Here is an 11747-nt window from a genome sequence, read left to right on the forward strand (position 1 = left end):
AATAGAGGAACTTATAATTATAACTCATAATCTCATAATTATAAACTCATAATCTCAACGTCTCCCAGGGCAGCCACCCCTCCCTACCCCACCCCCTACTCCCTCCACCCTTCCTCCCTCCATTGTTGGGTCGCCAGGGACAGCATTTCTTAAGCTGGAGAGCTCAGGCACCATCTCTGCAGTCTGGATTCTTCCTGGAGCCTGGAAAGTTCTGGGACAGGAAGCCAGGTCTGCAAGGCCGCTGGGGTGCAGTCAGACCTGGAGGCCTGGAGGGGAACTGGAGCCCTGAAGCCCACCCATGTCCTTGAAGCTGAGGGAGGAACACATCCTCCTAACAGTACTTCTCAAGGCTCAGCATGCTCCCCAACCGATGGTGATCCATACTCACTTGAGGCAGCAAGGACTGCCTCTAACTGGCCCCCTCGATTCCGCCTTAAGGGTCCTCGCACATGTGTGATAACGCAGGCCCTGTATCTCTTTAGTCAGCTGAGCCCAGTGCTGCTGGGGTCCCTCCAGTCCCATCCCCCAGACACTCCCTCTAGGACTGCATCTAATAGAAGAAAGAGCCCAGAGGAATTGGCTGAATCAAGGGAACTGGGAGCCTGGGTATGAGTTTGAAGACCGAGAACCTAAGGCGCAATTACATATTATTGGAAACTCTTGTGGGGTGTGTGGGGGGAGGTGAGGAGGCTAAGAGGCTGAGTCGACCTGGTGAGTCCAGTCCCAGGGCACCACACAGCCCCGCCCCCCTTCCCTGCCATCAGACAAGGGGTGCCTCAACTCCAGCGGGGACTCTGCAATTCCCCTCCCATTCTCCTCCAGAAGAGCAGGTGGCCCCCCACTGAGGGCAGTGGCAGGACAATGGACCAAGTCCCCTGTTCAGGGCAGTCTTGAACAGCAGTGCTGGCTTGGAGCGAACCCGTGCACCGCCAAAGTTGGTCTCGTCCTGCAGCTGAGGGACGCAGGGTTTAAGTCAGCTGCCCTAGCTTTAAATCAATCAGCCCCCCCTTTAAGTCAGGTGACCCGACTTTAAATCACTGTGTGCCCCGCAAGCCTGCAACTTCAAAAGTTGGGAACTTCACTTTGATCCCAGCACATTAATGTTTCTATAGTGGAATAATCTTTTCTACAAGAAAAATGTCCACTACACTATCTGAAATAAACTAAAACCCCTCTCTACAAAGTACTGTATCGGACTTCCCTGGTGGCGCAGTGGTTAAGAATCTGCCTGCCAACGCAGGGGACATGGGGCCGAGCCCTGGTCAGGGAAGATCCCACATGCCGCGGAGCAGCTATGCCCATGCGCCAAAACTACTGAGCCTGCAGGCCACAACTACTGAAGCCCGTGCACCTAGAGCCGGTGCTCCACAACAAGTGCAGCAAGAGAAACCACCGCAATGAGAAGCCCGCACACCGCAACAAAGTGTAGCCCCCGCTCGCCGCAACTAGAGAAAGCCCGCGCATAGCGACGAAGACCCAACGCAGCCAAAAATTAATTAATTAAATTTTTTTAAGTACTATATCCTTCTATACAACTTCTCTGGGACGAACGGAGAGATGGCATGGGGGAGTGAGAAAGACCCATATTTAGTGCACATCTCTCATGCAGGTGCTCTGCTGGCTCAGATACATTTATCCCCACTATATAAAGGAGGAAATAAGCTCAGAGAGGTTTAGTAATTTTCCCAAAGCCAAACAGCTATTGAGTGGCAGAACCAAGATCTGAACCAAGTCTGTTACCTTCAAAGCCTAAGTCTCCTCATCATAACAAAACTCAATTAATATTTACATTTATCAAATTACATTGCAACTGGGGAGTTCTTGGCACAATCCTCAATAAGAGTGAGAAAGAAAGAAATAGCATTGTTCCTACAGTCAACCAAAATTTTTGGAGCAGCTGCTAGATACCTGGCCCTTTTTGGGGTTCAGCAGTGATCACGACAGAAAAAGTCCTGCTTTCATGAACCATGTAGTGGGGAAGAGAGACAGGTGCAACTTGGGTGAGGGATTTCGCCTTGCTGGGCCTCTGTTTTCTCATCTGGAAAATGGGACACGTGTTCCTCATTTTCTTGGATTGTCCAGCCCTCACATTCTCTGATTCCATAAGAAGCGTTTGTTTTCCTGTTTCTTTAAAATTCATTCAGGCCGTGAGCCGTGATGAATGTTGTTACCTACTCCCCAAATCACTCTATTCCCACACTTTTCCTGTGATAAGGTCTTAACCGAAACATGACTCACAATCAGTCAAGTCACAGAACCTAAGGGGCACCCAGCAGAAAAATTCCAACCCTTGCTTCTCAGGAGCTCTGCGGTCTACTTGCCAGGTAAACTTAACTCACCTGGCACAAGGTGGCCATTCCTGGTTTCAAATCAACATGATCTCAGGCACAAACCTCCTTGTTTTTCCATTTTGTCTTTAAGTTACTTGTTGAAACAACTGTACAAATATGAAAAAGATATAAAATCAGGCATCTTCTGCCCCCAGTGCCTACTAATAAATGATTTTCTGCCACTTTAATGATAAAGATAGAACATTTCAACATTCTGCTGCCCTTATTATTTGTCATTTTTGTTGATATTTCTATTGAATACATCTTTCAATATTTTAACAATGCAACATTTATTTAGGTTGATCCAGACACAGCCTTTAGTGGTAAAGGTTTTGTTGTTATATTTCTATTATGTTTCCTTTAAAAATCATTATCCTATTTAAATGGATTAGGTCAATTCTATAGGCATTTATCTTATGATATTGATGAAATTAATACGTAGAGGGCAGTAGTACCAGTTGATTAGACATGAGAACCTCTATTAGCACAGTTAAGTGTAAATATTATCTATATGTAAACCAAAGTACATGCTGAGCGAGATTCTCTGAAACTTTTTCACTGTCTGCCCCTCAAGCCTGTGAGAAATGGAATATTCCTTGCCATCTCAGTAAACAAAGGATGTCACAGTCATCAGCACTTGCAGCCCTCCACTGTGAGCCACAGGCCCTGAGGAACTCAGGATATACAAATACAGAATGCAGGCCCCAGAGAGCTGAGGTGCATATCAAAGGAAGGAATTCAGTGAGCCCAGACTCTGGCATCTTCGCATATAAAGAAAAGCGCTACATTCCTCACGTTGGGAGAGCTGGTTTTCCTTAGTTAACAATCAACTGTTGATGGTCCCCATTACCTGCGCCAGTCCCCTGCCCTGTCCCCTCCCGCCGGTACTTTAGCTCAGGGAGGAAGGAGCGCAGAGGGATTCGTCTATATAAGGGGCCTGCGAGCCTCGGGAGGAGTTTTCAGCCGCTTTCCCCGCAGTCGGGAGGAGGGGCGCTGACGCTGCAGCCGGACCCTGCGCCTCCCTTGCCCCGTTTCCCCTCAGGACGCTCAGGCCGACCCCCTCCCCACGCCCCCCAGGCCCCGCGAGCCAGGCCGAGGGCAGGGGCGAGAGGAGGGACCGAAATTCCCCGGGACCACACGCTGGGGGCCGCTCTTTCTGCACAGCAGCGGCGGGTGGCAGCGAACCCCTGCCCCTCAGAAGCCGATCTTGCCCTGCCGCCAGGGCACCGGACCAGGCGGACGGTCTGCGCCCACTTACCCGGCCCACCGTCCCCACGACTGTCGCGGCTTCGGCCGCGGGGGCCCCTCCAGAGCCGGCAGCCTCAGCGAGGCCGCCCTCCCCTCGGGCTCCGGGGCACTTCCGTGACGGCGGAGGGAAGAGACCCCGAGCCGGGAGTTCCAGCTCTGCGGAAACACGGGCTCCGTTCTGGGCGCAGGGGATGGGACCACTCTGCCCCGAGGCCTTCCGGGAGGGAGGGGGGCTCCGGGGGAGGGAGCCGCCAGGAGCGCAGGGCCCCAACGGGGGTCCTGGAGGGGCGGCCCGGCCTGGGGGCCCCGCCCACTGTGACCGCAGCCCAGGCCTTTTTCTTGGAATCCTACACTAAAAAGTTAGAAAGAGGGCTTCCCTGGTGGCGCAGTGGTTGAGAGTCCGCCTGCCGATGCAGGGGACACGGGTTCGTGCCCCGGTCTGGGAGGATCCCACGTGCCGCGGAGCGGCTGGGCCCGTGAGCCATGGCTGCTGAGCCTGCGCGTCCGGAGCCTGTGCTCTGCAAGGGGAGAGGCCACAACAGTGAGAGGCCCGCCTACCGCAAAAAAAAAAAAAAAAAAAAAAAAAAAAAAAAAAAAAAAAAAAAGTTAGAAAGAGATGGCTCACGAGCTTAGCCGCTCCGCGGCATGTGGGATTTTCCCAGACCGGGGCACGAACCCATGTCGCCTGCATCGGCAGGCGGACTCCCAACCACTGCGCCACCAGCGAAGCCCCAGCCTCTCTCTTTTATTCCTCGGGAATTCTCACCCAGCCCAGGTGCAGCCTGGTCTCAGCCAAGGCATAGGAAAACCCCTATACAAATTCTGCGCCATCTCTACTCCCACACTGGTGCATTTCCCTTCTTTTCTTTCTTGTTCATAAATTCTAGCTGCCTCAACAGCTCTAGAGTCTGACCTCAGCTTTCTCAGTTGAGAGAAACCCTCACTTGATTTTCCCTTGGGTTTCACCTCGCTGTGGTCAGGAGCGCTTATACAGAAAGCCAGTGACCGTGGGGCTTGTCTTGTGTGTTTACTGTGCTTCAGGTCTTCTGTTCCCTGTTGTCCGGTGCCTAAAAACAGGTGCCCCGTGTATTTTGGCAGGTTTTTTTTATGGTGAGGAATAGTCTGATGCCATTTATTCCATCATGACTGGCAGTGAAAGTCCCCCCTAAAACTTTAGGAAAAAAAATACTTTAAAAATTTTGAAATTATAACATACTGGCGTGTTCAGCCTTGGTGTTCCTGTAGACGCTCTCTTCTTCATCGGTAACCAGTTGGTGGCCACGAGTCATACAGGGAAAGTGGGAGTGTGGAATGCTGTCACCCAGCACTGGCAGGTTCAAGACGTTGTTCCTATAACTAGTTATGACACTGCTGGGTCGTTCCTTCTACTGGGATGTAACAATGGATCAATATATTATATAGATATGCAGAAGTTCCCTTTGCGAATGAAGGATAATGATCTTCTTGTAACTGAACTTTATCATGATCCTTCAAATGATGCTATTACTGCTCTGAGTGTTTACCTCACACCCAAAACAAGTGTCAGTGGTAACTGGATTGAGATTGCCTATGGTACGAGCTCTGGAGCAGTACGAGTAATTGTGCAGCACCCAGAGACGGTTGGGTCAGGCCCTCAGCTTTTTCAGACCTTCACAGTTCACCGAAGTCCCGTCACAAAAATCATGCTCTCAGAGAAGCATCTTGTATCAGTCTGTGCAGATAATAATCATGTCCGGACATGGACGGTAACACGATTCAGAGGAATGATCTCTACTCAGCCAGGTTCTACTCCTCTAGCATCGTTCAAGATACTGTCCCTGGAGGAGACAGAAAGCCATGGAAGCTATTCCTCTGGAAACGACATAGGGCCTTTTGGAGAGAGAGATGATCAACAGGTGTTTATCCAGAAAGTTGTTCCCATCACTAACAAACTGTTTGTAAGACTCTCATCTACTGGAAAGAGAATCTGTGAGATCCAAGCTGTTGACTGTACTACAATATCCTCATTTACAGTGAGAGAATGTGAGGGCTCCAGTAGGATGGGCTCAAGGCCAAGGCGCTACTTGTTCACAGGCCACACAAACGGCAGCATTCAGATGTGGGATCTGACCACTGCCATGGATATGGTTAACAAAAGTGAGGATAAGGATGTAGGTGGTCCGACTGAAGAGGAGCTACTCAAATTACTGGATCAATGTGATCTGAGCACATCTCGCTGTGCTACTCCTAATATCAGTCCAGCAACTTCTGTGGTTCAGCATAGCCGTCTTCGTGAATCAAATTCTAGTCTTCATCTCCAGCACCATGAAACCATCCATGAAGCAGCTACTTATGGTTCCATGAGGCCTTACAGAGAAAGTCCCTTGTTAGCAAGAGCAAGGAGGACTGAGAGCTTTCACAGTTACAGGGACTTCCAGACTGTGAACTTGAACAGAAATGTAGAAAGAGCTGTCCCTGAAGATGGTAACTTGGGTCCAGTACAAGCTGAAGTGAAGCGGGCAACAGGGGAATGTAATGTGTATGAGAGAAAGTCTCCTGGAACCGAAGTTAAAAGTTTGAGAGAATCTGATAGTGGAGTGGAGGTGCATAAAATAGCTGAAGATTTTCTAGAATCCAAGAAAAGGTCATCAGAAGATGAAAATGAAAATAAAGTGGAGTTACGGAAGAAAGGAGGATTTGAAGGAGGAGGATTCCTTGGAAGAAAGAAAGTCCCCCACCTGGCATCATCACCAAGTACCTCTGATGGACGAACTGACTCACCTGGTACTGCATCCCCATCTCCTACGAAGACTACTCCATCTCCTCGGCACAAAAAAAGTGATTCTTCAGGTCAAGAGTACAGCTTGTGAAAACTCAGCAAAATGAGTAGTTTCATTAATTTAGATGAGAGTTAAACTTTACTGGATTTCAGCACATTAGCTTTTACACCAAAACTTTACAAATTAAGATTGGACTTCATTCAGTATCTTTTTGACAGAATTACCTGGGGTAAGGAGATAAAATAAGCATATCATCTCTTCAGATCTTTTGGAAATTTTTTTTTAGTTTTACAGGCACATTTAATAGATCATTTGTAAAGCAGGAGTCTATTTCAGTGTTTACTCTGTGGATTTTGGAAGCATAGTACCATGTCTTAATAAGATGGTGCCCATATAGATGAGCATCCCCTTAGAGTGTGGGAACCAACAGACTGCATTCCTAATGTTGATTATGCCTGAGATTTGTCTTGCAATGTTATATTAAGTGAATTACATAATTCTCTTTGGAGCTTAGTCTCCCAACCCTTATTGTGATTGCAAAGTGGTTTACCAGTTATTTAATGAGGTGCTATGTTTGTGAAAAAGTATGTAATTCAAAAACACTATTGAATACCAGATTACTCTGTGTAGTAGGAAGTCCTTTAGGATAATTTTATTTTAATTGTGGTCATTTTCTGAGTCTCATTGTTGGAGTTCTTAAATCTTAGCAAGCATCACCAATATTAAATTGGTCAAAAGTCAGTTTAAACTTTCTTAAAGTTGGAGCAATTGTCTGTGTTTGAACAGATGAAATAAAAATAATAAAGACAGCTTTGAGTGCCCACAAAGGAAAACTGTACCAGTTGCTAGTCTGCCTTGTTTTAGGAGCCACCGTATTTTTTTCCTGTGTTAATAATCAAGATAATTAAATTAGAATGTGGCCATTTTGTTAAGCTTGAGACTGCAGTTCTGAATTTTTTGGTTAAAGGTTTTGGCTGCTGTAGAAATATTTTAAATATATTTTGAATTATAAGAACAAAAAAATTTTTGTATTTTTTTCCATTTAATTGGAATGATTTCCAAGTTTCTGCAAATAAGGTAATTGTAAATTTAAAGCATTAAGCATTTATTGGTGAATAATGTATATATTCCCATTCTGAGAAGTGTAAGTGGATCAAGTCAAAATAAATTCTTTAAAGTTTACTATATTGCCAGTGGTTTCACAGCCATTCTCTTGTATTTGTCAATTAAGTCAAATAAAAGTGATTAAGACTGTGTTTTCAAGTTATTTAAGGAACAGTTATCCTGTTTAAAGTGCACCTACCATGAGTTTGTTCATGTCTTTGTTTTTTCCCATAATAAAAAAGCAGAAGGGGAGAGGGAGCAATTTATATGTATGAAAACTAACTTGTATTACCAATGAGGGGAAATATTGTTAGGCAAAGCATAATTTCATTATTACTAAGGATTGTAATTCTCTCTTACACCCTTCTTTCTCATTATCATACTCATGTAAAAGTTGGGTGGGCAAGTAAGAAAACTTTACAAATGTGTGTTTTTACCCAATCTTTTCCAAGAGTAAAAGGCCACTGGAAGTTTTTTTAAAGAATTATATAATAAAATCTTATAAAAAGGCAAAAAAAAAAGTTAGAAAGATACACGGTCTACAGTAAATATTCACAAATGATTGTTGCTGCTGTGCTTAATATCCTATTAAAGGTGTAAAATCCATAAAACACTTTAAGTTCAAAATTAAATATGAATTTTTACCTTTCTAATTATGTCTTTGCTATTCACAATTGTCATTAATGAATCAGAGACTGTGGCATCACTAGTTAAAAATGAGTTTGTTAAAAAAATAGAACTCAGGCCCACCGGACCTACTGATTCACAATCTGAACTTTCAAAAATCTCCCCAGTGTACTTGTGTACCCATGAATAGTTGAAAGGTACATTCCTACCTCGACGTGTCTTTTCTGTCTGAGAAATACACACATTTTATCCAATTTGATATAAATAAAACACTCAAAAATGCATGTGCTTGTGCTGAAACCATCATTTTATCATTTCTTTTCCAGATAAGTATAGTCTCTATACTGGTTTTGTGGATCACATGCCACACTCTTTTCTTGTAGTTAGAAATAAGGTAGAGAAAGTTACTTTGTTTAAAAAAAAAAAAATATATATATATATATATATATATATATATATATATATATATTAGTGGGTAATTGAAGACACTCTTCTAAATTAAAACCAGTTCTCTTAACTTGCTCTTTTCTTCTTGGGTCACATTATGAACACTTCCCGTGGCCACACGGTATGTATACTTTTAATTTCAGGGACTGCTGAAGTTCCAGGTTATGGCCATAGATTTCTCTCAAGAGGAGTGAGAATGCCTGGACCAAGATCAGATGTGATGTTAGAGAAGTATAGGAACCTGCTCTCCTTGGGTGAGGATACCTTCCTTCCAGAATTCCTTATCCACCCACAGGGTTTAGAGTCCTTCATTTGTAGAATGTCTCCTGGAATCTTCTGCTTCCTACAATAGGGTTTCAGATTGCAATGTTTCAGGAAATATTGGGAGTTTGTGGGTATAATTTATCTTATTCTTTTAAAATTGCAGTCTCCATCAGCCACATAGCACAGGGAGAGCAGCTCGGTGCTTTGTGACCACCTAGAGGAGTGGGATAGGGAGGGTGGGAGGGAGGGACATGCAAGAGGGAATAAATATGGGAACATATGCATATGTATAACTGATTCTTTTTGTTATAAAGCAGAAAATAACACATCATTGTAAAGCAATTACACTCCAATAAAGATGTTAAAAAATAATAAAAAAATAAAATTGCAGCCTCCCTTTTAATATACTTTGTAACTGCTTGGGATGTGTCTATATGAACTGTGTACTGTATGCTTCTGTTATAGTCCTTACAATATTTTATTTTCTTATTTTCTGTAACAATTTTCCAAGGATTCTTTGGGCTTAAGGTATATTAAAAGGGGGACTGCGATTCTGGGACCTCCCTGGTGATACAGTGGTTAAGAATTCACCTGCCAATGCAGGGGACACGGGTTCGATCCCTGATCCGGGAAGATGCCACTTGCCACGGAGCAACTAAGCCAGTGGGCCACAACTACTGAGCCTGTGTGCCACAACTACTGAAGCTGGTGTGCCTTGAGCCCATGCGCCATTTACTTTTTGGAGAATAAAAACACCTCTGAGTCATCAAAATTTAGACTAGCTAGTCAAAATGCTTTATCACCTGTTCTTCTAAAACACTGATCAACGGAACAAGTTTTACTAGGGATAACAGTGTAATTGTATTCTGGAGTTCATATCGGCAATATGGTTTATGACCTTGATGCTGGATCATGACATTTCAATGGTATAACTGCTATTAATTGTCTGTTCAATGATTAAAGTCTCACGTGATCTGAGTTCAGACTGGAGTCATCCTGCTTGGTTTCTATCTATTGCAGATTTCTCCCAGTATGAAAGGACAAGAGTAATACGGCTTACTCTACAAAATGTTTTCAAACTAAATGATGATATAATCTACATTCAATTAATTTATACATACCCTACCGTAGAACAGGGTTTGTTACGCTGGCAGAGCCCAGTAATTATGTAAAACTGAAACCTTTAACTGCACTGGTTCAAGTCCTCTTCCTAAGAATATGTTTATAATCAACATTCTTTCACAAATGACCCAATTTAATTCACCATAGCATTCCTCATATTAACTAAATGGAAAATCCTAAGCTATATGCAAATCCAGAAAGGGCCAAAAATCATCAGCCCCCATGGATGACTACAACCCATTGCTGAGGCATTCAAATTACTTATTAAAGAACTACTATGTCCATCAACACCATCAGTTTATATATTATTGCCCCAATGCTAGCCTTAACCCTGGCTCTCACAACATGAATTCCCCTTCCCGTACCTTATCCACTAATTAATATAAATGTAGGCATATTATTTATATTAGCCATATCACACCTAGCCATTTTTTCCATCCTCAGATCTGGATGAGCTTCACATTCAAAATATTCACTCACTGGAGCTCTAGGGACAGTAGCACACACAATCTCCTATGAAGTAATGTAGCAGTTTTTGTATTCTCAGTCTTACAGATAAATGGATCATTTACACTTTCAACCGTAATTATTACACGAGAACACCTATGACTAATTTTCTCCTGACTCCTACCCAGAATTTGATTATCTCCACAGTAGCAGAAATCCAATGAAGCCCCACTTGATTTAACAGAAGTAGAATCAAAACCTGTATATGTCTTCAATGTAGAAAATGTAGCAGGCCCATTCACCCCGTCCTTCTTAGAGAATATGTCAATTTCCTTATAATAAATGTTTCCACAACAATCTATTTTTAGGAGCATTCGACAATTGCTAGGTGCCAGAATTATAGATTCTTTCATCTTGTGAATATAGTTTCTTTCAAAAAATAATTTTTATAGTTTTACTACCTTTAAACAAAATGTACTCCATTGCTGTGGAATATTCCTTCATAGAAGCGTGCATGGTTCGTTTCTTCATCCGCTTGTGATGACCTTCAGGTTCTTTCAGGTTTGGCTCCTGTGGCTGCAGAGTCCATGTCCATGTGTCCTGGTGCAGGGCTGGGGGGTTTGTGTTCAGCTGGGAGGAACACTGTGGGTCTGTGTGCACGGACTTCGCTCTCTAAGGCCCGATTGTTTCAGAAGTGGTTGCACCCCCCACTGCACACCAGGCTTTCCATTGCTCCACACCCTGCTGATATTTGATACTGTGTCTTCATGTCTGCCATTCTGGTAGGTGTGTGCACAGTAGTTTTCGTATGGTTTTAATCCCTCGGTTGTTAGTGAAGTTGTGCATCTTGTGGTATTCATGGACTACTTCCTGTTGTTTTTCTTAAAAAGTTTGAAAAATTGTGGTCAAATACACAAAACATAAACTTTACTATCTTAACCATTTTTAAGTGCACATTTCAGGGTCAAGAAGTAATTTGCACTGTTGTGCAAACCTGACCGTTATCGTCCTCCAGAACTTTTTCATCTTGCAAAATTGAAACAGTCCCCATTAAACACTCAGTCCCCATTGTCCCTCCCTCAGCCCCTGGCACTCAACATCCTACTTTCTGTCTCTATGTTTCCGACTGCTCTAGGGACCTTGTATGAGTGGATCAAGCACTGTTTGTTTTTTTGTGTCTAGCTTACAACACTGAGCATTAATGCCCTCCAGGTTCATCCCTGCTGCAGCCTGTGTCAGAATTGCCTTCCTTTTTAGGCTGAATAACATTCCCTTGTATTGATGGACCATGTTTTTCTTCTCCATTCATCCATTAGTGGACACATGTAATGTCTACATTCATTTCTCCTGTCATAATACTTGTGGAATAACGTCAGAAAATCCTATGAATCAAAAGTCA

The 11747-nt window shown here is 43.7% G+C and overlaps 1 protein-coding gene across 1 annotated transcript; it reads left to right on the forward strand.

The window, feature by feature from the left end:
- Positions 1–608: 608 nt before the first annotated feature.
- On the forward strand, positions 609–7915 carry LOC308614010 (BTB/POZ domain-containing protein KCTD3-like; the record flags this gene model as incomplete). Its single annotated transcript, XM_081228233.1, has 3 exons — positions 609–711; positions 3190–3937; positions 4792–7915. The coding sequence occupies 3 exons, from the start codon at positions 609–611 to the stop codon at positions 6425–6427; spliced, it is 2487 nt and encodes an 828-aa protein (XP_081084359.1). The 3' UTR covers positions 6428–7915.
- Between the last annotated feature and the right edge of the window lie 3832 nt (positions 7916–11747).

This window comes from Mesoplodon bidens, assembly GCF_964165515.1.
Source record: "Mesoplodon bidens genome assembly, chromosome: 3".
Taxonomy (NCBI): domain Eukaryota; kingdom Metazoa; phylum Chordata; class Mammalia; order Artiodactyla; family Ziphiidae; genus Mesoplodon; species Mesoplodon bidens.